At 45.2% G+C, this 25,173-nt stretch overlaps 1 protein-coding gene across 4 annotated transcripts; it reads left to right on the plus strand.

Annotated features, from left to right (window-relative positions):
* The first annotated feature begins 1,976 nt into the window (after nucleotides 1–1,976).
* On the plus strand, nucleotides 1,977–15,233 carry Ucp3 (uncoupling protein 3). 4 transcript variants are annotated; one of them, XM_048788077.1, is made up of 7 exons: nucleotides 1,977–2,103; nucleotides 7,564–7,851; nucleotides 8,568–8,769; nucleotides 9,045–9,245; nucleotides 10,270–10,371; nucleotides 10,765–10,945; nucleotides 13,242–13,386. In XM_048788077.1, the coding sequence occupies exons 2-7, from the start codon at nucleotides 7,726–7,728 to the stop codon at nucleotides 13,309–13,311; spliced, it is 882 nt and encodes a 293-aa protein (XP_048644034.1). In that variant the 5' UTR covers nucleotides 1,977–2,103; nucleotides 7,564–7,725; the 3' UTR covers nucleotides 13,312–13,386. The 4 variants fall into 4 exon arrangements, with proteins under 4 accessions (XP_048644034.1, XP_015332919.1, XP_015332918.1 ...); XM_015477433.2 differs by lacking the exon at nucleotides 13,242–13,386 and adding an exon at nucleotides 13,403–15,233 and having other exon boundaries at nucleotides 1,978–2,103; nucleotides 7,632–7,851; XM_015477432.2 differs by lacking the exon at nucleotides 13,242–13,386 and adding an exon at nucleotides 13,403–15,233 and having other exon boundaries at nucleotides 1,979–2,103.
* Nucleotides 15,234–25,173: the final 9,940 nt, after the last annotated feature.

The raw sequence follows: 25,173 nt of genomic DNA on the forward strand, positions 1-25,173 counted from the left end.
GTGTTTCTGATCATTCAGAGGCTGATTATATCCCAGCCCAAAGCGCCAACCTTGGAACTTCTACAAGGGCTGGACTCTGGATACAAGGAGCCCAGGTGGACAGACCTGCCCTCAGGAATCTTCCAGGCCAGAATAAGCCGAGCCCTCCCTCCCTCTCTCTCATTTTCTCCAGAGCCTTCTGTTCCCTTGTTTGATTCCAACTTGTCTCCCCATCATGTGTCCCCTCTCATCCCCCACCACCTCTAGGCTAGAGTTTCCAGGCAGAGCTCACTCAGAACCTACTTCCCTCAGCCCGCCCAATCTCAGCAGTCCCAGCAGCCCCTTCCCTTATACCACTGAGGCACCTGCCTGTTCTGCTGTCACTAAGGGTGGAGACAGATCCAAGGAAAAGGACAGGTGCAGCCCAAGCTTTGCATTAACCTTCTGACCACCTGCCCAGTGATCATGGCTCTGTGCCCAAGTCCAGAAATGGCCTCTGCCTGCTCCTCAGCCTCACCTAGTTAACTCCTTCTCCTTCCCTGCATTCTCCCTCTCCTCCCCTCCCATCACTTCTCCTCCATGTCTCCCTCCTCTCCTCCCTCTATCATCTGAGGCCCAAGTTCAGCTAATGCCCAATCCTTATTCTCAGTGTCTATAGGAAGAGTCCACAGTAACTACTGTAAGAACCCTTCCCTCCCTGCCCCAGCTCCCTCTGTCCCCAGCCAGTCCATGCTGAAGCTTCCAAGTGTCACAGAGAACAAGGGTCACAGTGGATAGGCCCAAAACATTACAGTCTACAGGCTGAGGTCAGGCCTTACTTTCTTGTACTAGCCATAGATCTTGATGAGTCATTGTCCTCCCTGAGACTTGGTTTTCTCCTCTATAAAATAAGCATTAAAATATGAGGATCTTGGGCTTGGGATGTAGCTTCTTGCAAGTATAAGGCCTTGGTTCAGTATCCTGCATGGTTTAAAACAGTTGGGCACCATCTGTGCACCTGTAGTCCCAGCTACTGAAGAGGCTGAGGCAAGAGGATAGCTCAAGCTCAGGAATTCAAGACCAGCCTTGAACTGGACAGCTTAACATGGTCCCATATTAAAAAAGAGAGTCCTCAGTAATCAAAAAGAATGAAGTATTGATGAGTGAGCTTTGAAAACACTCCTATGCTAAGTGAAGGAAGCCAATCACAAAGGAGCACATCCTGTACGATTCTACTTATGTGAAATGTCAAGGACAGGAAAACTATAGTGACCGAAAGTAGGTTAATAGCTGCCTGGAGCTGGGGAAGGGGGAAGGGATGTGACTGCTGAGGTGAACGAAAGTTTTTTTGAGGGATGATGGAAATGTTCTAAAATAGATTGTGGCTATGGTTGCACAACTCTGTGCTAAAAACCATTTGAAGAATGGTTTTTAGAAGAAATTAATTGCATAGTATGTATATTATATCCCAGTAAATCTGTTATTTTTTTAATCATGTGTTAATGTGAGGAGATTTTATACCTTTATTTATTTTTTTTTTATGTGGTGCTGAGGATCGAACCCAGTGCCTCACACATGCCAGGCAAGTGCTCTTCCACTCAGCTACAACCCCAGGCCTAAATCTGTTATTTTAAAAAAATTGGACTCCTAATAGTACCTACCTCACAGCAGTATAAAAAGTAGAAATAATGTGTATAAAATATCTAGCACATAGCTGGCACTAAGATGATGGCTTCATTGCTAATATTAAGAGGAGGCTCTGAGAGCCCTGCCAGTCTATTTGGGGGGACCTTGATATTTAGACTCTCAAAGGTGACACCCCACATACACCTATCACTGAGGTAGCTCTTCACAACTTGAAGGAATGAAAGGGCCCCAAGTCAAGGGAGCTGAACCAGACCTGGAACTCCCTGACCCCCTCCCCTGCCTGCCCCTCTCCAGCCCGCCTCTAGTCAAGTGATCAGACTGTCAACCAACCTCTCTAGGGTTAGGTTTCAGGTCAGCTGGTGTATAAGACCTGTGCCAAGCCAGAAGCAGCAGAACAACAGTGAATGGCCAGGAGGAGCCATCGGATTCCTCCTGCCACCCCCTGGGATGGAGCCCTAGGGATCTACTGAGCTGCCCCTGCCCTGGCTGGGCTTACAGGTAAGACAAATTCCCCTCTCCCACTTACCCCTGTCCCTCCCCTTCTGCCTGTTCTCCCTTCCATGGAGGTTTTCAGAGGCAGCTAGGAACCATGATAAACTGAGAGAAATTCAGTCCAGGCCCCACCTTGTCAAGAGGAGGGAACTGCAGCCCTAGGGAAAGTCCTCAAACCCCACACCATAACCGCACACTCGTGCCACTCACCCAGGACTCACCCTTACCCTGCTGGCTGCCTCTGGTGGAATTATGAAAATCCCCACAGATATGAAATGACTTTCTCAGAACTTTGGCTCCAAATCTCCAGGATTCCCCTGAGCATAAAGCCCTCTCTCCCCATGAGGGTCCTGGACCCTTTTCCTGAGTAATGATGATAATGATGAGGCCCAGGCTAAGTCACCTGTCAGAGGTTTATGGAGCCCATGGTCACTGCTCAAATGGCTTCCTCAGTGGGGATGCTGTGGAGGGTTTGTCAGGGACAGTGGGGCTGGAGAGGCAATATGGATGGACATCTTAGAAAGGGGTCATCTGCCCCCTGCTTCAGAGCTACCAGGGGAAAATTTGTGTATATTGCAGATTCCTGGGTCTCACCTAAGACCTGAATCAGGACCTCTAGGGCCTAGGACTGAGAATCTGCTCTGTAAACAAGTAGTTTAAGGGATCCTGAGCTCCCCCCTGAAGTCTAAGACTCTGGGAGGCACTGGTTGTGTGACAGGACTAGGTGCCAATCTCAGCTCCATCACTTCAGCTAAAGCCTTCAAAGCAGGGCTACCTTATAATAGTACCTGTACATGTTATAAAGGGGTCAAATTAATGTCTACAAAGCCCTCAGCCCAGTGCCAGGTGCAGAAAGCACTCAGCAAAGTTTAATGGGCCCCGCAGATAAGACATCCCATCCTCAGGTTACCCAAGAAAGCTTCTGGAACAAGGATTCTAATCTCGACTTCCTCTTCCAGACAACAGCAAAAGTCTGCTGGCTTCCAGGGCTCTTCAAGGAACAGTTCAGGAGGGTGGAGAGCAGGTGGAAAGAGGTCAGGGACCCCTGGCCTCAGGGCAGCCCCTACCTTTCCCTGCCATTGTCACCTTCCCCACCCACTCTCATGTGGCTTTTGTTTTCTTCTCAGTACTGGGGATTGAATTTAGAGGGTCTCTACCATGGAAATACATCCCTAGCCCTCTCTATCTATCTATCTATCTATCTATCTATCTATCTATCTATATATATTTTTTTTTTTTTATTTGAGAGAGAGAATATCACTATGCTGCCCAGGCTGGCCCTGAGTTGGCCATCCTCCTGCCTCAGCCTGCCAAGTCGCTGGGATTACGGGCACGCACTACTGTGCCACTGTGCACATGTGGCTTTTGACCTGAGTCTGTGCCCATCCATTCTGTTTCCTGTGGATGGCTCAAGACTGCCCTGGAATAGGCTCCAGCTTCACCTCTGGATGTTGCTCTTGACCAAGTTCAGATTTTAGCTCGTCTTGCTAGCAACATTCCAACAACCTCCTCACTGGTGCCTGAGCCTCCCTTCCAGCCCATTCTTGACAGCTGCACCAGCATCCTCTAACACAGGTCTGACAGTGTCATTCCCTCCCTGAGAACCACCAGCCATTCCCTGCTGTCCACTAGATTAACTCAGGCTTTTGAAGCCCTCTTCTATCCATCCCCAGGGGCATCTCTGATCTCATTTGCCCTTTCCTCACTTTAGCACGTGGGCTCAAACTCCTGGTTTCTCTGAGTGCCTTCAGAAGCACTTAACGGTATGGAGAAGTAGACAGTAGATCCTGCACCTGTTGGTGGGGCACCCCTTCTCAAGAAAGTGTGGGGTGCCAGGCATGCTGGCACCTGAAATCCAGCAACTAGGAGGCTGAGGCAAAAGAATTGGAAGTTCAAAGCCAACTTGAACAATATAGATCCTGCCTCAAAAAAATACAAAGGTCTGGGGCTAAAGCTCCCCTGGATTCAGTACCCACTACCAAAATAAATAAATAAATAAAAGTGTGGAATCAGGGGTCAGAGACAGCTGGATACAAAATAGATTCAGAAAGGAAGACATGCCTGATGGCCAGGGGAGAGTAGGCTCCCCAGAGAGATAGGCCCAGCCTCAGCAGGAGACAAAACCCATGAAGTGCCCTCTGCAGGTCCTGACCCAGCACAGATCCTCCACATCAAATGGCCTTGGGCAGAGGATGTCCTGAACTTACACACCCCTGATGGGAATCCCACCTCTGCTCACTGTGTGGCACCAGGCAGGCAGGTCAGTTTGAAATATGAAAGTAGAACAAAAACAATGTGTAGTGTTCTTTTATTAGCACCTGAATGGTTCCCAAATGTTTTATAGAAAGGATACTTAGCCAGCAGGAGACAATAGAGAACACAGCCCCCAAGGGTCTCCCCTACTCTGAGAGTCAGCCTGATTCATGATGCCAAGGCCCCTGCAGCCCAGCTCACTTCAGAGGAGAGGGCAGGGGAAATTCCAGGGCTCGTCGGGGAAAGAGGCCACCAGGATGCCATGGAGAGAGCCAGCTGCTCCCACAGTACATTCCAGTCCCAGCCTCCCTGCTGGGAAGGAGCCCAGGGGCCTGACTGGCTTTCTGTAGGGCACAGGGCAGTGGGGAAGGCACAGGCAGAGAGTATTTCTTCCAGCATGCCTACAATACTGTCTCCTCAGCCAAGTTCACCCTGAGTCCCTGTGTCACCCCACAAAGCCCTTCCTGGGCTCTTCTTGGGTGGCAAATCAGGCATCAGGAAGACAGACTTAGGGGTGAGCCCAGGAGAGGCTAAGGCCTGACTGTCCCACCACACAGATCTCAGCTGCGCTGGCCCATTCTCTTCTCTGCCAACTGGGGCAATGGGGTGCTCAATGACCTTCCTCACCAAGCTCCACGTCTGACACTGCCATTCTCACAGGTTATTTTGCACATCATTCAGTAACTGCAGAGGGCTTTAAATGCCTTAAGAAAAGACAAGAAGCACTCTACCACATGCACAGGTGCATAATTCCCCTCATAGTTTAGCACCCCTCAAAATGCACACAATCAGGGCTGGGGTTGTGGCTTAGTGGCAGAGTGCTTACCTAGCATGCATGAGGCACTAGGTTCGATTCTCAGCACCACATAGATGTAAAATAAAGATATAGTGCTCCCCTAAAACTAAAAAATAAATATTAAAAAATGCATATGATCATTGTAAATTGGACTCATCAGTGAGATTTATATCCCAATTTTAAAAGCTTAAAAAATAAAAATGTAAGTGCAAATCCATACTGGGAAGAATCAAATAAAAGCATCCTTTCTTCAGGGAAAGACTTCTTAAAGCCACACTATTGCAGGCTTCCAGATGGGGATCCAGTAGCTAGTGAGTCCCAGCCTCAGCCCATACCCCCCATCTTATCCCACCTCCTTTACTCTCTTTAAGTAACTCTACACCTGTTCACCTTCCTTATGAGAATGGGAACTCCTTGAGGGCAAGGGCCAAACCCAATTTATTCCATGTCCTTTTTTTTTTTTTTTTTTTTGCTATTGCCTAGCATGGTGGCCAAGAAATATCTGATCTGGGTTCTGGGCCAGGGTATAGCTCAGTGGTAGAGCTCTTGCCTAGCATATACAAACCCTGCATTTCATCCCCAGCACAGCAAAATGTTTTTTTCATGAAATTTTCATTTATATATTAGTATGAATTAGCAGATCATTTCCTTCCAAAGAACAGGCTTTTCAGAGGCTGGGATTGTAGCTCAGTGGTAGAGCACTTGTCTGGCACGTGTGAGGCACTGGGTTCGAGCCTTTGCATCACATAAAAATAAATAAATAAAATAAGAGTATTGTGTCTATCTAAAACTAAAAAAAAAATTTAAATATTAAAATTTTAAAAAGGCTTTTCCAAAGAGAGGTGTAGCAAGCATTAGTTCATGGTGCCTGAATGGAATGTGTGGCTTGAGGAGGCAACAGAGAGAAGAAGGTTGTAGATGGCAGTCCTGAAAGAAGGCTTAAGAGTCACTAGCTTAACCCCTATTTGGGGTGGGGGAGAGGGTACCAAGTACTGAACTCAGGGACACTCAATCACTGAGCCACATCCCCGCCCTATTTTGTATTTAGAGACAGAGTCTCACTGAGTTGCTTAGGGCCTCACTAAATTGCTGAGGCTTGCTTTGAATTTTCAATCCTCCTACCTCAGCCTCTGGAGCCACTGGGATTAAAGGCTTATCCTCTATCTTTGGGCACCCAATTCACTACAGATGGCTGGGGTAATCCATATTCCCATTTGCCCAAGAGTGGTTAAATGTGTACCTAAGATCATGTCACTCATTAGTAAGTCTTGAAGACAGGACCAGACCCCAAATTTTCTGGTCACAGGCCCAGAATTCTATTGCCCTGTAGGGAAGGTGTGCACACTCTGCCCACTTCACAATTCTGTGGGACTGGCTCTGGCTCCAGGCGTGGGGTCACTAAAGGTTCAGGACCTCAGCACACCAGCAGTGTGTGTGAATCAGGGTGCTCGTGGGCATGACCTGCCAAGAGACGGCATCCTCACCAAAGACCTGATTGTACAAATATTCAGATTACAAGAACACAGGACTGCCTATGATGGTGTGCCAGTTTCTCAGTGTCACCAAGGCTATACATAGACCTTCACATGCAAAAGTGCCCTTGTTAACCACTGGTAATAGGGTGCAGGCACAAGTGCACACCAGTGTCAGCATATATGTACGTGAACTAGAGGTGTACATGGGCTCTAGCAGGACAAGAGAAGACAGCACATTCCCTTGGTCCAAGATTGATCCTCCCCTGTCTGAGATGCTCCTCAGTGAAGTAAGGAAAAAGGGGGCATGTGCCAAGCCAGACAGAGCAGCTGGGACTGCCACAAACATTCATGGAAGGCGCCACATTAGCCCATCTCCCTCAGAGCTGACTGCAGGATGCAGCAGCTAATCAGGGCCCACTCTTCCCCCAGCTCCACCAACAGCATCAGTCCAGGAATCCATCAGTGTTAGGAAGGAATGTCTCTAGTCACAGAAAGGGAACCACAACTGAAAAGTTTTATTTACTTTATGTATGAGTATATTAAGGCATCCTTGTGTAAAAGATATCTTCATCCAAAATGAATGACAGTTTCATTCAGTCATGAGGAGTGTTGGCTCCAGTTGTTAGGGAGAGAAAGATCTCAAGTGGTGAGACACCTCAGGGAGCAGGATCACCAAACAGCCTGTCATAGGAAGCAGCTGCATGCTGGGGAGAACAAGGTGTGTGTGGAGTCAGAGCCAGGCCTGGTCCCTGTCAGAGCCTGTTTCCTCATCCATACAATGAAGATAGCACCACCAGCCTGCTCCCTGGTGCTGAGGGGACAGGGTGAGGATTGCAAGATATGAAGGATGGGAAAGTGACCTGTTTTTATAGGCTAAACTCAGACAACTTAAGTGTGGCAATGCCCAGGCTTCTCACTTTCTGAAGCTCCTTCCGGCTGCAGGGTACCTGGAGATGGGTCAGGGTCAGGCAACCCCGGCTCCATCCACCTCCCCTGGCCTCCTCCTGCAGCCTTCTCCCTGCACTAAAGCCCAGAGCTACCAATTGACCTCTCTCTTTGGACATCACTGGGCTCTGGAGGGACAGGGTCAATCTTACTGAGAGGATGGTTGGACTGAAGCCTTCAGAAGTGCCTCCCACCACCGCTGTGAAGTGCCTGGGGGCGGGCACTGCGGCCTGTTTCGCAGACCTCCTCACCTTTCCACTGGATACAGCCAAGGTCCGCCTGCAGGTAGGTACCCTTTGGCCAAGGGTAATTGTTCACATCAAAGGAAGGGTTAGTCACCCTCCACAGCACCTTGGCAATCTGTCAACACACACTTCCTCGCTCAGGGCAGGGGAGGAGTGGGGACTACACTCATTACCCAGGACAAAAAAAATATCTAAATGCCTTGGCATGATGTAGCAGGTTCCTTCCCTGATTTGTAAACCAAAATGTGTGAGGTAAAGTTAAGGCATTAACTGTGACCTTGGGCAAGCCACTAACCATTTATAAAATAAGGAAAACAGTCCAGGTGGATGCCTATAATCCTAGCCACTCAGGAAACTGAGGCAGGAGTATCCTAAGTTAAAAGCCAGCATCAGCAACTTTGCAAGGCCCTGTTTCAAAGTTAAAAATTTTAAAAGGGTGAAGATGAAGCTCAGTGGTAAAGCACCCTGGGTAAACCAGTACCAAAAAATAATAATAATAATATATTAATTAATTAATTAGTTTATTAAAATGTGAAAAATATCTGCCCCTCTAATTTGTTCTGAGGCTCAAACGCCACACCCCTCCTTTGTGAACCGTAAAATGCTGCACAAACCTCAGTTCTTTTCACTGTGAGGTGATGGTCATGCTTGTCCTCAAGGTCCAGTCAGGCAGGTCCAGTCCAGGCGGGGCCTCTGTGCACACAGCACTTTCTGGGAACCCACCCAACAACTCAGGTCCCCATGGTTGTCCCTCAGATCCAGGGAGAGAACCCGGCGGCACAGAGCGTGCAGTACCGCGGCGTGCTGGGCACCATCTTGACCATGGTGCGCACCGAGGGCCCCCGAAGCCCCTACAACGGGCTGGTGGCCGGCCTGCACCGCCAGATGAGCTTCGCCTCCATCCGCATCGGCCTCTATGACTCTGTCAAGCAGTTCTACACCCCCAAAGGAGCGGACAGTGAGTGTCCGCTACCCTGTGGACGCCAAGGGTCATGTCAGGCGCAGCTCGCACGTGGGTCAGCACACCCTGCCAGGCCAGAGCAGAGGCAGAGCCCGGCCTAGGGAAACTGGTAACAGATGCGGGAAAGGAGGCTCTGATGTGACAGGGACACAAGGACTCCAGTCCTTCCATGGAGGAAGAGGGCCAGCAGCACAGGGCGACCCCGGGAGAGCGGGCTGGGGAGAGGGAATTTCAGCGTGCAGCTCTGGCCCACTCCCTCTGCTCTTCCCCAGATTCCAACATCGCCATCAGGATTTTGGCGGGCTGCACCACGGGGGCCATGGCAGTGACTTGTGCCCAGCCCACCGATGTGGTGAAGGTCCGATTTCAGGCCAGCGTGCGCCTGGGGCCCGGGAGCCACAGGAAATACAGCGGAACTATGGATGCCTACAGAACCATCGCCAGGGAGGAAGGGTTCAGGGGCCTGTGGAAAGGTAGGCTCCCGGGGACAGGGGACCCAGCATGGCATATTCCACTAACTCCATATGAACGTCCCCAACAAAGAAACCTCCCACACTTGCCTCAGATTCTGTTCAATTTACCAATCCTTCACCTTCTGTCAGGGAGCTAGAAATGAATGTGACACGTCCTCACTCTGGTGCTCTCAGACAGCAGAAGAGATAAGACAGGTCAAGCAGTCTACACCTCAAATAAGATGTGCCAGGTGCCCTGCCAGAGGTGGGAGAGACCAGGCTGGCTCCAGAGAGAAACTGGCACCTAAGAGGGCTTCAAAGACTGAGGAGGCTCCAAGGGTGTGGAGATGGAAGGGCAGGGCCTTCTGCAGGACACAGAGCAAAACCAGGCAATGGAGGAGCCCTATTGAGAGGAGTTGGGTGCAGTGAGACCCAGAGAGGAGGGGACTTCCTTGGGAACAAAGACTTGAGTGTTCCTATATATTTACACCGGTGCCACCTGAACAAATGCTAGACTGTCTCCCACATCTGGGCCAGATGTGTGAATCCTTACAGAAGAAACAGTTGTCCTGTGTAGTTTAAGGGTAGGGTGCCTGGGTCACAGTACTGGCTTGCACTCCATTTCTGGGTGCCCTTCCATCCCCAAGCCTGACCGCCCCCCACCCCAGTGAAACTACTCTTCTAGAGTCCTATCAATGCTACATTCTGTCACTGTCCCAAGAACCCAGATTTGCTCTTCCAAATATGACTTCTTTTTCTGGCTACACCTGGTGTCAGGGGGTGCATTTTAATTTTGACAACTCTTGGAGATTATCCTCCAAAACATAGCCAAATGAACACAAGTGGGCCCCTCTGTTTTCTTTCTCTAAGGAAGATCTGAGAGTTGTTAACTCTAGAAAGAAGAATGGGATCTGCTTGGATTGGTGTATGTTGTGGGGAGGTCCTCCTAGCTGAGATCATGGCAGTGGGGCACCACTGTGGTCCTACAGCCAGGACATCCAATTCACCATTCCCCATTCAACAGCTCCTGCTACCTTCTTCACAGGAACTTGGCCCAACATCACAAGGAATGCCATCGTCAACTGTGCTGAGATGGTGACTTATGACATCATCAAGGAGAAACTTCTGGACTCTCACCTGCTCACTGGTGAGGCCCTGGAGTTGGCATCACCCACAGGCAACTGAGCTTTAAAAGGAGCAGAGAGAATAGCAATGCCCAGTTCAGGACTTTGACAAGTAGGAAAGAGGCCTGGGCCACAGGCCAGAGCCCTGGGCTCCAGGCACCATCTCTTACTGTGTGTCTGAAAAAAGGTTTCTCACTTTGACTTCCATTTCCTCCAATAGAGTATTGGGCTGCGTGACCTTATTAACCAGGGACACCCATTTCTGATTTGCTAGGACTTAATGAGAGATCAGACCTGGTACTATGAAAGAGAGAGACAGTACTTTCCTGTGCTCAAGGAGTCAAAGTTGAATCACAGATGATGAATGCACATGGTGCACTCACTCCTTGATATTTGCTCTTCCTCCCCTTCTACAGACAACTTCCCCTGCCATTTTGTCTCTGCCTTTGGAGCTGGCTTCTGTGCCACAGTGGTGGCCTCCCCAGTGGATGTGGTGAAGACGCGGTATATGAACTCACCCCCAGGCCAGTACCGCAGCCCACTGGACTGTATGCTAAAGTTGGTGGTCCACGAGGGACCCACAGCCTTCTACAAGGGGTAAGCCTCCCCCCTGCCTCCAGCACCCCCTCCCAGAGAAGTTAGTCTTCCATGTTGTCTAACGTGCGTGCCAGTCTATCAGGAGATGCAGTGAACAGAACAGATGTCAATGCCACAAAGGAGAAGTGTCAAGAATTATGGGAGTTAAGGGCTAGAGCTGTAGCTCAGTGGTGGAGCACTTGCCCAGCACATCTGAGGCACTGGGTTCGATCCTAAACCCCACATAAAAAAATAAATAAATAAAGGCATTGTGTCTACATACAACTTTAAAAAAATTTTTTTTTAAATTATGGGAGTTTAAAAAAAAAAAAGTGAACCAAACCTGATTTGGAGAGTTAGGGAAGCCTTTTTGAGAAAAAGGAGTATAAAGATAGGTTAAAATACTAGAGGAAGAGGTGGTTTGTAATTCCCAAACCTTTCGGCAGCTTGTCACCCTGACTGCTCATCCCCACACTCGTGTCAGCAGAGGTGCCATACTCACTGTGCCAACACTCACGTTTCTGTGCCTTTGCATTTACTGTTCCCTCAGCGAGGAGCCTTTCCCTCACCATCTGAATGCTCTTACTCCTAGCCATCCTTTTAGACTAATTCAAATGTCCCCACCCCCCTAACATTCTCATGTATAAGTTTTCCTTTCTCCCTGAGAACTTTGGCATTAACATTTGATTCTATCTTCATCACCTCCTGCCTTGTAGTGGAGTGTTGGTAAGGTTAAAGTACTCCTTACACTGGAGTGCAAGGTTCTTAGAGCTAAGGACCGGTGGCCTATCTGTCTTTCATCTCCCAGAGTCCCTATACAAAGCAAATGCTCAATAATGTGATTTTAACCATCATCCTGATAGCTAAGCCCCCTACATTTTCTCAACAACCCCCTAACTATGTAGCAGACCCACACTAACCGAGGAAGAGAGTATGTCTCAGAAAAGTAACTTGTCGGAGAGCAAAAGTTAAAATGGCAGAGCCCTGGCTCAAACCCACTCTGCCCGACACCACACCCAGCATGCTATTGTGTCTCCCAATGGTAGCTCTTAGCTAGGCCCTCTCACCTCCACCACTGAAGCCATCAGCAGATAGTTAGTTTAGACCCAACAAGCAAACAGAAGCAACTGGAGGGTGTCAGTTGTGGGAGAGTGTTCTGCTAAGTGCCCCATTTGTAAAACCTTAATTGATAGCCACTTGTCTCAGTTTATTCTTCCACTTGCCAAAAATTTATTGAACATCTTGTGTGTACCAGGCCCTGTGCTATGCATCCCTCAAAGAGCAGCAAACAAGTAGGTGACATTAGTCAATGCTTACAACACCCTATAAGGTAAATACTGTGATTTTCCTCATTTCCTTCTCAGTACTGGAGATTGAACCCCAGGGATGCTCTACTACTTAGCTCCAGCCCCCTCCCGAGTCCTTTTTAACTTTTTTTTTTTTTTTTTTTGAGACAAGGTCTTGCTAAATTGCCAAGACTGGCCTTGAACTTGTAATCCTCCTATCGTAGCCTTCCAAGTAACTGGGATTATTTTTCTCATTTTAAAGATAAAGAAACAGGCTCAGAAAAATTAAGTCATCTTGTCCAAGTTTGTAGAGCCAGAAAATGGTGGAGCCTGACTCAAGTTCACACTTATTGCCACAATGCTATAGTCCCCATGAGGATCTAGGATCCTCATGTGGTTAAGGTACTCAGGCTGAGAGTGACAAGCAACCAGCCAGAAAGCAAGAGAGTAGGGGACAGTCCAAACAGAGCGAGCAAAATGGACAAAGGCAGGGGAGTGAGGAGGCCCAGCATCGTCAGGAGACTCTAACTAGCTGAGTCTGGGAGCAGCAAAAAGGCCTGGGGTGGGAGTGGACACTATGGGAGAGAGGCTGAGAAGAGGGCAGGGGCCAGCTGTCGGCTGCCCCCTGAACCCATGGGGCACAGTTGAGGTGGGGACTGTCTCCCCTCTGCCACCACAGCACAGGCAAGCTCTCCAGAGCTGAGCTCAGTTTGGTGCCCTGCAGGTCTCACCTGCACTGCCCCAGCTTCTCACTGTCCTGGTGGGACCCTCCTCAGGGGCAAGAGATCAGGGTATAAATGAGCCCAGGAACCCCCAGCAGCAGGGTGGAGTCAGGTCACATGGCTCATTTGAACCTTATATCTGGTATTTACTAGCTGTGTGGCTTTGGTTGAGGCCTCCCCTGGGCCGCAGTTTCTAAAACAGAAACCTGATGACAAACGTAGTAACCATACAGAAATGTTGTGAGAATCGAGTGCCTGACATGATAACCTGGCTCAAAATGTTAGTTTTCTTTCCTCTCCTGACTCTAGCTTCTGTCTGAAGCCTCTCGGCAGAGAAGAAAAAAATGGAATGGATCTCAGAAAATGCTTGAGACAATAGTCAAGGTCCTTCGGCACAACTCCATGCCAGTGAGGACACAGGAGAGCTCACAGTCCCCTCCTCCTAATGCTGTGGTTCTTTTTTTCATCAGATTCACCCCCTCCTTCTTGCGTTTGGGATCCTGGAACGTGATGATGTTTGTAACCTATGAGCAGCTGAAACGGGCCTTGATGAAAGTCCAGATGTTGAGGGAATCTCCATTTTGAGCAAGACAAGAAGGCTACTTGGTACTTACCTTGCATGAGGCCAGTTAAGGATGAAATAAAGCAGTGGACCCAGGCCCACACATGTTTACAGAACTGCGTACTTGTTGCTGATTCAAGAAACAGAACTGAAAGAAGAGGAAGGATTTTGGTCTTCAGTGCTTCGTCTAAAAACACCCTTGTTTTGCACTGACTTAATGGAAAATAAATTATATTAATTTTGAAACCCATTAGGTTGGATGCCTAATATTTAGGCAAGAGTAAACAGATCCCTCTGGATAAAAGGGAAGTTTGCACACTTGCATACCCAGATAAATTGGATTAGATGATGACTTATAACAGAAAGGCCGCCAGAGTGGGAAGGAGTACACATGAAAGTCAGCTGAGGAGCCTCAAGGGACACCACTGATGCAACCCAAAGCTGAGACTGCAGCCTCCACAGTCACACAGGGATCATCTGCCTACTGGTCCTAATGAGTCCACCAAGGAGAATCCACTGGGATTCCAAGAAATGTGAGAAACAGAAGGGAAAACTCAAACCTGTGCCGCAGGAGCCCCGCAGGGCCAACCTGAGGCTGAGGCCTGGAAATCTGTCCTCCCAGAGAACACAGGAGAATCAAGGGGGCGCCTCAGTCCACTTCTATAAAATAGGTAATAATCTCTTCCCCGCCTACCTCACCGGGGTGTTAGGAAGAACAATGAGAAAGAAGCTGGGCACGAATCCACTTTATAAAAGCGAAAGCTCCTACAGGCCTAAGTATGAGGACAATGCCTTGAGAAAGATTTTTTTGGAAAAGAGAGGAATTGCCAAGAAGTTTTTGAAAAACACAGTTGTCTAGTGGCAAGACCAGAAGAACCTGGGCTGCAAGTGACAGTGGATGACCGGAGCCCCACTCCCCTGCACCCCTGCTCCCTGGCCCCACTGTGAGGCACCTTGAAGGGCGTGGGGCTTGGGGAGAAGAGAGCCTAGCCTAGAGTCTGAAGCAGCTGGATTCAGAGTCTTTGGGAAATTAGTGTGATTCAGTGAAGGAATTCTGACCTTCAGTGTGGGAATAAGAACAGCCGCTTTTCTGCCTTCTCTTTCTCGGATAGAATTTTCTCCCTTCAGGGTTTTTATTTGTCAGGGTGGAGCCAGATCTAACTCTGTCACTGTCCCTTTGACTGCAGGCAAGTTGATCTACCTTCTAGGGGTTTGGCTTCTCCATCTGCAAAAGGCGAAGTCGAGCTGCTTGACCTATTTTCAAGCTTAAGACTGAACATCTTTCAAACTGATTATGGGGACCCACGGAGCCAGTGGCCATTCTTGTTTCTCAGGAGCATGTTGTGGCTCTAGGACAGTAAGAAGAGGGTCTGGATCTTACCACACCCACCTTATTAACAATTACCCTCAGGGAATCCTTGCCCCTCAGAGTCCTCCTAGAGAAGCTGATGACAGTCCCTAGCTCACTAGCATGTGCTGGGGGTTGATCTAGAACACCCTGCAATACAGGAGGGCTCCTGTGTCATTTCTTCCTCTCCTGACCTGACTCATCCACATCAGGAAAAAGTGAATCGCCATCCTGCCTCAGCACTTCCTGACATTAAATTGTAACTTGAGATCATCTACATATACAAACTGAATAGCTCAAACAAAAGGGAAAGAAAGAAATTATTTTGATTTAATGTCTAATTTAACCTTTAAATAAAACTTCCACTTATAAGTTTCTTTCTTTTGACTTATATGATGTGTGCAAATCATTCTTAAATTCCTAATCTCCATTTGTAACTTACTAGGGGCCAGGAACATGTCTTCCATTAATTTCTATAGGGCAATATTTGGTGGGAGTGGGTACCTGGGATTGAATTCAAGGGCACTCAACCACTGAGCCACATCTCCAGCCCTATTTTGTATTTTATTTAGAGACAGGGTCTCACTGAATTGCTTAGCACCTCATTTTTGCTGAGGGTAGTTTTGAACTCGGAATCCTCCTGCCTCAGCCTCTGGAACCACTGGGATTACAGGCGTGCGCCACTCACTGTGCCTGGCTCTATATAGCAATATTAATACATCATTTATTCAGGTGATATTATAGTGAGAGGGGAGGGAGGTAGATAAATTCTAAGAGATTTTTTTTTTTTTTTTTTTTTTTTTGGTACTGGGAATTGAGCCCAGGAGAGCTTTACCACCAAGCTACATCCCCTGCCCTTTTCATTTTGAGAGTCTGTCTCACTAAGTTGCTTAGGGCTTTGCTAATTTGTTGAGGTTGGCCTGGAACTTGCCATCTTCCTACCTCAGCCTCCTGAATCACCGGGATTACAGTCATGAGATATGTGACTGGGATCAGGAATCTAGTGACCTCTAAGTCCTGTCTTTTGAAGAAAGGAAAACAAGATTGATAAGGTTTGAGGCTTCATGAACAAAGTATTAGATTTCTGTCCCTACCTCTTAAAGGTGGAAGTTGAACCAGATAACCCAAAGCTCTTTAATTCTGTGATTGTAAGAACTAAATTTCTTCCATGCTACAGCATACATGCCCATTCTAGTCCTGATCTCAGTTCCAGGAAACCAGGAATGTGAACTCATGAGAAGATCAGATTACCAGCTGAGGCTTACCCTGGAAGGCTGACTCCTGGTCTCTGTGCACCTGTTCTCCCCACACTCCCCCAAATCACAGATGCCACTTCCAACCAAGTCGTTCAAAAAAAGTCTGCTTTTCCTCAAATTCTTCTAGTATATCATGCAAAAATTAGATAATTTGAGCCCAGACTCAGTTACAACAGAAATCATGTAAGTAATGGTGTTATTTTGATTTATCTTCAATTTAATTTAATTATTTGTACTAGGAATTGAACCCAGGGGCACTCTACCACTGAGCTACATCCCCAGCCCTTTTTATTTTGAGACAGGGTTTTGCTAAGTTGCTTAGGGCCTCTATAAGTTGCTAAGACTGGCTTTGAATTTGCCATCCTCCTGCCTCAGCCTACTGAGTCACTGGGATTACAGGCATGTGCTACCACACGTGGTATTAAAGAATATTTTATTAAAGCCAGGCACAGTGACACACATCTGTAGAACCAGCTACTTAGAAGATTGAGGCAGAAGGATCATCACCTCAAAAATAAATTTTACAAAGGCTGGGATGTAGCTTAGTGGTAGAGCATCCCTGGGTTCAATGCCTATTGCTGCAAAACAAACAAATAAAACAAAATATTTTATTAAAGAGAAATTAATATTAAGTAAGGAAATACAATTGTATTTCTGCATACCACTTAATTTGTGTCAGGGCACTTTGAAAACGGCAGAGTGCTATACAAATGCAATGTGTATACATCCTAAGTGGCCCTTTACATTAGGTGCAGAGGTGAATAAGACCTGTCCTGTCTTCCAGGAGCTCTTCAGGGTGGAGGATGCTGAGCAGAAAGACAAACCACAAACCACCAATTACCACAGAATGGTAAAAGCTACAAATGAAGGTACATATGAAGCACCCAGGAGAGGGTGTTCAGGTGAGGGACACTGAGCCTGGTTTAAGAGGCCAGAAGCTTCTTGGGGGAAGACCTGAAGGACAAATAGAAGTTACACAGGCAAAGGAAGGTGGATGAGAGTCACTCTAGGCAGAGAAGAGCTCGTGCAGAAGCTCAGAAACAAGACAAGAACAGGGCAGCCTTGAGGTTGCCAGCTGTTGGTGTGCTGGGTTGCAGACTTGCAGGGGTGCAGTGAGAAAGATGGAGATGAGGAAAGTAGAGGCCACATGTTATGGACTGAATTTGTTTCCCCAAATTTATATATCAAATCCCTACCCCCTCAGGTGATGGTGTTTGGAGGTGGAGCCTTTGGGAGGTAATTCGATTTTGATGAGGTCATGAAGGTGGGATTCCCCAACACAGGGTTAGTGTCCTTGTAAGAGGAGGAAGAGAGACCCAGAGATCACTCTTTCTCCTCACCGTGTGAGGACACAGGAAGAAGGCAAGCCAAGAAGAGACCCACACACACACACCGGAAACCCAACTTCGGAACCTTGACCTTAGACTTCTCAGTCTCCAGAGCTGTTGTGTAAGACAACCAGTGTATGATAGTCTGTAATGGTAGCTTTGTGATCTAATATGCCAACACTAGGGAAATTGTAGTGTCTGGGAAATTGGAGTGTTTAAGTAGGGAATAATGAGCTGCAGAACAGAGAAGGAATTAGAGGAGTGCACTCTGGTCCTAGTTGGATGAGACTGTGGTTGGAATCAAGGCAAGAGTCTTTGAAGTGGCAGTTGAGTGGATAGAATAGTCATAAATCAATGGTACTTGGTAAGATTCTATCTGGAAGGAGTAGTGAGAGAGAAGAGCTGCTTACACGTGTAAAATAACATACAAATAATAAATTCTACCATCTTGCTGGGCATGGTGCCACACATTTGTAAACCCAGAAACTTGGGAGACTGAGGCAGGAAGATCACAAGTTTGAGACCAGCCTTAGCAACTTGGCAAAATTCTGTCTCAAAATTAAAAAATAAAAAAGGCTGGAGAGCAGGGGTTTTGGCTCAATGGTACAGCGCTTGCCTATCACCCGTGAGGCACTGGGTTCAATCCTCAGCACCACATTTTAAAAAATAAAAATAAGCAAAATAAAGGTATCGTGTCCATCTACAACTAATAAAGATATTTTTAGAAAGGGGGTGGTGGTTAGGGATGAGGCTCAGTGGTTAAGTGCCCCTGGGCATTCAATCCCTGGTACCACAAACAAACAAACAAACAAACAACAACAACGACAAAAAAAAAAAAAAAACTTACCATCTTTTCTATTTTAAAAGGTACAGTTTTTTGCTGTTGGTAAAATAGTTCATATTGTTCTAAAACCATCACCACCATCCCTCTCCAGAACTCTTGAAACCCTGCAACTCTATTGAACTTGACTACTCCAAATATCTCATATAGGTGGAATCATAGAGTATTTGTCTTTTGCTTCACTTAGCATAACATTCTCAAGATCCATTCATTCGGTCTCATGTCCATTATTTATGCACACCATGTTTTTTTTTCCTTTCAAATTTATTTATTTATGTATTTATCTTATAGTAGAATGCATTTTGATATATAGTACACAAATGGAGCACAACTTCTCATTCCTCTGATTGTACATGGCTCAGGGTCACTCCACTAGTGTAATCATACGTGTATATACGGTATTAAAGTCTGTCCCTTTCTACTGTCCTTCCCATCCCCACAACCCCACCCCTCCCCTGACTCCCCTCTACACAAACCAAAGTTTCTTCATTCTTCCCTACCCGCCCCGTCCCCCCTCACTATGGATCAGCATCTGCTTATCAGAGAAAACATTTGGCTTTTGGTTTTTAGGAATTGGCTTATTTCTCTTAGCATGATATTCTCTATTTTCATCCATTTACCTGCACATGCCATAATTTCATTATTCTTTAAGGCTGAGTAATATGCATACCATGTTTTGTTTATCCACTCATCTGCCAATGAACACTTGAGTGCTTTCTACTTTTGACTATTGTGAATAACGCTGTTATGAACATAGGTGTACAAATATTGTTAGACCACAACGCAAAGAAAAGACCACTGATTCCAATTAAAATCAAATTAAAGCAAGCTTATATTTTGACCATGGGAGCCAAAGACAGCCCCACAGCTTTCTTGCAGCTCAGCTTTATAGCCCAGAAAGTTACACAAAGGGGGGGGGGTTATAGATAACAAAACTCTGAAAAGCATAACACAAAGGCTAGTTTATATTTTTGCTGGCCCCAACATCAGAATTTATGAAGGTCATTAGAGCCTCAGAGAGGGTTGTTATCTGATCAGGGAAAGCCAGGCATGGGTGAATTCAAGGCACAGGCAGGCATTCCAAGCAAGTTCAGAATTTGCAGTCATTTATAGTAAATCCAAAATTAGCTTTTATGTCTTTGTGGTGAGATGGCTCCCAATTTTAAGAGGGAATCAGACTGGGTCTATCAATATCTCTTCAAGACAGTGCTTTCCATTATTTTAGGTATATAACTGATAAGAAACTGCTTGATCTTATGGTAATTCTATTTTTTATTTCTTTGAGGATTCACTATACTGTGTTCTGTAGCAGCTGTGTCATTTTACATTCCCACCAGCAGTGCACAGGGCTCCATTTCTCCAGTTCTTCCTTATTTTAGCCAACACTCATCTCGTTTGCTGTTTTATTTTGGTACTGGAGATTGAACCCAGGAGTGCTTTTCTGCTGAGCCATATCCCAGCTCCCTAAAAAAAAAAAAAAATTGAGACAAGACATCACTAAGTTGCTAGGGACTTGTTAAGTTGGTGAGGTTGGCCTTGAACTTATGATCCTCCTGCCTTAGATTCCCGAGTAACTAGGATTACAGGCATGTGGCACCACCAAGCCTGGCTTTGTGTGTGTGTGTGTGTGTGTGTGTGTGTGTGCTGTTTTAATATATAGCTATCCTAATGGGCATGAGGTGGTATTTCATGGTGATTTTGATTTGCATTTCCTTAATTACTGATATGTTAGCTTCCCCTCATTGTAACAAAATACCTAGAATATATAGGAATATAATAAATATAAATATAAAATATAAGGGGGAGAGATTTATTTTGGCTTGACAGTTCAGAAGTTTCAATCTGTGGTCACTTGGCCTCTTAGTTTTGGGGCCTGTGACAAGGCAGGACCTCATGGCAGAAGCACCTGGAAGAGGAAATTGCTCACCTCACGGTGCCAGGAAGTAGAAAGGGAGTTGGGGAGAGAGGGAGGGAGGAGCCAGATATACTCTTCAAGGGCACACCCCCAATAACCTAACTTCCTTTCACTTGGGCCCCATCTCCAGAAGTTTCCACCACTCCCAGCAGCATCACCAGCTGGTGCCAAGTCTTCAACACATGAGACTTTGGGAGACACTCCAGATCCAAACTATAACAATTAGTGATGTTGAGTGCCTCTCCATACTTCAGGCTATTTGCATATTTTCTGTGGAGAAATGTCTATTTAAAAGTTTGACCATTTTTTAATGAAAATAAGAATTAAAGAACTACAATTTCCTGCAACTTGAATGAGTCTCACACAAATAATATTAAGTGAAAATATGAAATAGTGCATTCTATGTAATTTCACTCGTATGACATTTAAGAACAGGAAAAACAAATATTCATTGTTAAAAATCAGAATGATGGTTATTCTTTGAGTGAACAGTGACTGAGAGAGGTCACTTTGAGGATGTTATAATAATTCTCCATGCTTGTGCTTGTTATAGAGGTATATTTGCTTCATAAAAGTTTTTTTTTAATTATGGAAACTTTTATTAATATGCTTAGGAAAACCAGTAATCAATTCTTCCTAAATATTACCTAAATTTATTTATTTATTTATTTTGGGGGGTGCTGGGGATTGAACCCAGGGCCTTGTGCAAGTGAGGCAAGCACTCTACCAATTGAGCTATATCCCTAGCCCCCTCATAAAAGTCTATCATGCTATACATTTGTAATATGTTCACTGTTATACTTCACAGAAAGTTTATTTTAAAAGTACACAACTTGAAGAAGAGACCAATAGTGATTTCCTAGGGGTGTGCATGTGTGTGTGTGTGTGTGTGTGTGTGTGTCTGACACTGCACCAGGCTAAGGGAACAAGCAGTCCACAGGCTCTTATGTGGGAATGAGCTTGTATGTTCAAAGAATAGAAAGAACATAAGATAGTTGCATAGCCAGAAGCCCATGTGGTTGGAGTGATGTGAATGAAGAGGTACAGTGAGATCATTCATTTATTCATTCATGAAATATGTGAGAGATGTGCCAGAGGCTGAGAAGACAGAGGACAGCCAATTGTTCAGAAAGTTTGGCAGAGAAATGAAAGAGAAAAAATAGCCATTGTAGAAGGAAACTCCTAAGGATTCCTTTCAATTTGCATACTCTCACACATACACAACACACACACACACACACACACATATGACACCCAAGTAAAAGAGAGGAGAAATTGGAGACCAGGGGAACAGATGCAGAGGCAAAGTCCTGAAAATATAATGGGACAGAATAACGAACATAGGTAGGAGGAATTGCTCTGCAAAGGATATAAGAAACCTAGAAATATAAGAGTCCTCAAGGCAAATATATATAAAAGGAAAGAGAAGCAAAATGAAAGCATCCTCTAATCTTTTCAGTGAAAGTTGAGGAATGGTCACATATGAAAGAGGGTTAATGGGCCTGGAGAATTATGTATAAGAAAGATGACTAGGGGCTGGGGTTATGGCTCAGCAGTAGAGCGCTCGCCTCCATGTGCAAGGCCCTGGGTTCAATCCCCAGCACTACATAAAAATAAATAAATAAATAAATAAAGTTATTGTGTCCGACTACAACTACGAAAAATAAATATATATTTTTTTAAAAGAAAGATGACTATAACCAGGTGTGCTGGTGCACATCCACCACACCTATAATTTCACCCTCATGAGGCTGAGGCAGGAGGATCACGAGTTTAAGGCCTTGTCTCAAAATGAAAAATAAAAAGGGCTGGGGATGTGGCTCAGTGGTAAATGCCCCTGAGTTCAATCCCAGTAACACACACACACACACACACACACACACACAGAGAGAGAGAGAGAGAGAGAGAGAGAGAGAGAGAAGATTGTGAAAGCCCTTTATTCATAAAATATGATTTAATGAATAAACATGGAACCTCTGATGCAACCCAGATGCAATTCTCTGATCTGGGCCATGCTGAATTATCAGGCACAGGGCAGGCAAAGCAATTTGAAGTATGAGATGCCAGGTGTCCCAAAGTTTCCTCTGAACTGCCCAAGGGCCTTAGAACCCAAGACTTGGGGTTCCACATCCACCATGAGCCCTTAGAATAAGTTGCCAGTCAACAAAAGACAAGGTCTTAGGAATTCATAGAGAAAAACATGTAAAGCAAGGTTGTCATCTACATGTCCACAATCAGTTATGATACAGAAATAATTATCTTAAGGAACAAAAATGACCAGTAATCCCAGCAGCTCGAGAGGCTGAGGTAGGAGATCAGTGAGTTCAAAGCCAGCCTCAGCAAAAGTGAGGTGCCAAGCAACTCAGTGGGATCCTGTCTCTATACAAAATAGGGCTAGGGCTGTGGCTCAGTGTTTGAGTGTCAATCCTCAGCAGAAGGGTGGGGTAGAGGTGGAGAGAACCACCTCTCTTTCTGTTGTGGCAACGTGAGAGTTGTTTTGTTATTCAATCTGTAGTTACTTCCTCAATTATCATTCAAATGACTCTGTATTCTTCTGGTGTCTAAGCAGAAAGTCAAATCTGGTTCTCCTTTCTCATCTGAAGGATCACTGTTTGCAAATCCAGTAGAAGCATACAGCCTGGTGACATAGCCACAAAAATTCCAGCAAGCCCACTTTGTTCCTTTCCATTTGCCTTGCTTTATAAACACTCACACAGACATGAACAAACTATCCTTGTAGTTCTGTTTTAACAAATGGAAAAGATTTCTCCCATCCTATCATTCAGCACTGAGAGCATATCTGAAGTCATATTTACTGTCCTTTGGAATCAAAGGCAAATTTGATTTTTTTTTTTGACAGTTCCTGAGGTTTTGTAACTTTGGATTATAAAAGATATGAGGCTCTGACCTCTGGGTGTGGCTCTAGATAACTGATTTAATACATCGAGGTCTCCTATTCTGATGGGAAGGATTCACTGGTTAGAGGAGCCAGGGGAAGAAGCACTGTGTACTTTTTATGCAGAACTCTGTTGCAGGCTACAGGGTCCATATCAAGAAGGCAGTGGAGGAGATTCTGAAGAAAACTGAAATTGGGTTGTTCTGACTGCAGCCCATAGATTTATGATGATGGGGACAAGGTAGTTTGCTTCTGAGAAAAAAAATATCTCAGCACCTTGCCCTTCTCCTTTACCAGTGTTTTGAATCTTTTCTACTAAAAAAAAAAAAACAAAACACTTATGTGCGAGTTTAATAACTTTGAGGAAAGATTTCTGATCATTAAAAAGGAAAGAATTGAGTCAAACAAGACAGTAATATGCTTTGTGTATCCTGTAGACAGGCCCAAACTGTTAATACTGGCTGTGTTGGGTGATCTGGACTCCCCCTGTCGGTCAGTTGATTTGTAGCTGAGGAAGCTTCTGTTCAGGTCTCTTTCCTCACCACTCCATCATGGAAATATCCTTTGTGGAGCTAAAATACTTTTAAATCTGTTTACAAATCAAACATCCTATCATTATGAATGATGTTGACCCAAATCGCTCATTTGTCTTTTCTAATGGACAAAGCCCAATGAGCAATGCTCAGAAACATCATTCCTGGGATGGAGGTACAGCTCAGTGTCCAGCGCCTGCCTAACATATTCAAGCTCCTGGGTTCCATCACCAGTACCACCAAACCAAACCAAACCAACAAAACGATGTTCTTAACCTGGTAAGTCTGTTTTAAAGATATTTGCAAGCTCTACAGCAGTATACTTATCTGTTGAAAAAAATTCCTTACTGAGTTCCAAAACAGTCACCTAGTCCTCAATTTATTACAACACTTTCAAGAAAATAAAATTGTCCTCAGACATTGATAAATCCAAATAAATACTTTATTATATAAATTATGTAGCACACTGTAGTTTAGTAATCCGGAAAGTAGAGTATCAAAAAAAGTAGAGTATCAAAACAGGTGATTTCACCCATTGCCTTTTTTTTTTTTTTTTTTGGCACTGAGGATTAAACCCAGGGTTTAATAGCATTGAGCTACACCTCTATTTCTTTTTATTTATTTATTTATTTTATTTGGAGACAGGGTCTTCCTAAATTGCCAAGACTGGCCTTGAACTTAAAATCCTCCTGCCCCAGCTTCTGGAGTCACTGGGATTATAGGTGTAAATATCTGACTAAATTTTCAGGCAAAATGCCTATCTTTACATCATTTTAATGAATTGATAAATTTACACCACCCACAATGCTTTAATGGAAATTTCCTCTGAGTATATTGGTAGAAGATGACCAGTATGTGACCATTCTTTAAATTTCAGAAAGAAAAATTTTTAATTTACACCAATTCTTAAGATCAAGTAGTGTTATCTTTTTATGTCAGGAAACCTGAGGTACTCAGCTCCAGTAAAATTGAGCAATGAATGATAACTTATCCCATTGTCCCAAATGTTCTCCCTAGTCCCATATTAAAGTGGTATTATCCTCAGGCCTTTGATTATAATAGCCAATAATTTAAACACATGGCATAAAATTATCTCAACCGTAGTAATTCCTCAAAACATTTTCATTTGTGTTTCTTATTTTTTTTTCTTTTTTACTGGGGATTGAACTCAGGGGCACTCAACCAATGAGCTATATCCTCAGCCCTATTTTGTATTTTATTTAGAGATAAGGTCCCACTGAGTTGCTTAGGGACTCACTTTTGCTGAGACTGGCTTTGAGTTTGTGATCCTCCTGCCTCAGCCTCCCAAGTTGCTGGGATTACAGGCATGGGTCACTGTGTGCCCAGCGCTGGGGGTTCTCTTGAGATGTACTTTGGAATGCCACTGTTCAGTTTTGATTAAATGAGAAAATCTGTGTGAAGACTATCACATACAACCTTTACAGGAAAGAATCTTCCACAATGCTTCCATCTCAGTAGGAAACTCTCTCTAAATGTTTGGTTCAATTTCATCTCTCAAGTGGGTTTAAAATAATTCACTTAAAAATATATGAGCATCAAAT

Source organism: Marmota marmota, unplaced genomic scaffold (assembly GCF_001458135.2).
Source record: "Marmota marmota marmota unplaced genomic scaffold, marMar, whole genome shotgun sequence".
In the NCBI taxonomy this organism is placed as follows: domain Eukaryota; kingdom Metazoa; phylum Chordata; class Mammalia; order Rodentia; family Sciuridae; genus Marmota; species Marmota marmota.

Bases quoted from the DNA above. Each gene is read 5' to 3' on its own strand.
- Ucp3 (XM_015477433.2), top strand. From the start codon at position 7,726: ATGGTTGGACTGAAGCCTTCAGAAGTGCCTCCCACCACCGCTGTGAAG. The intron at 8,770-9,044 runs GTGAGTGTCCGC...GCTCTTCCCCAG, and splicing joins CACCCCCAAAGGAGCGGACA to ATTCCAACATCGCCATCAGG. The intron at 10,372-10,764 runs GTGAGGCCCTGG...CCCCTTCTACAG, and splicing joins GGACTCTCACCTGCTCACTG to ACAACTTCCCCTGCCATTTT.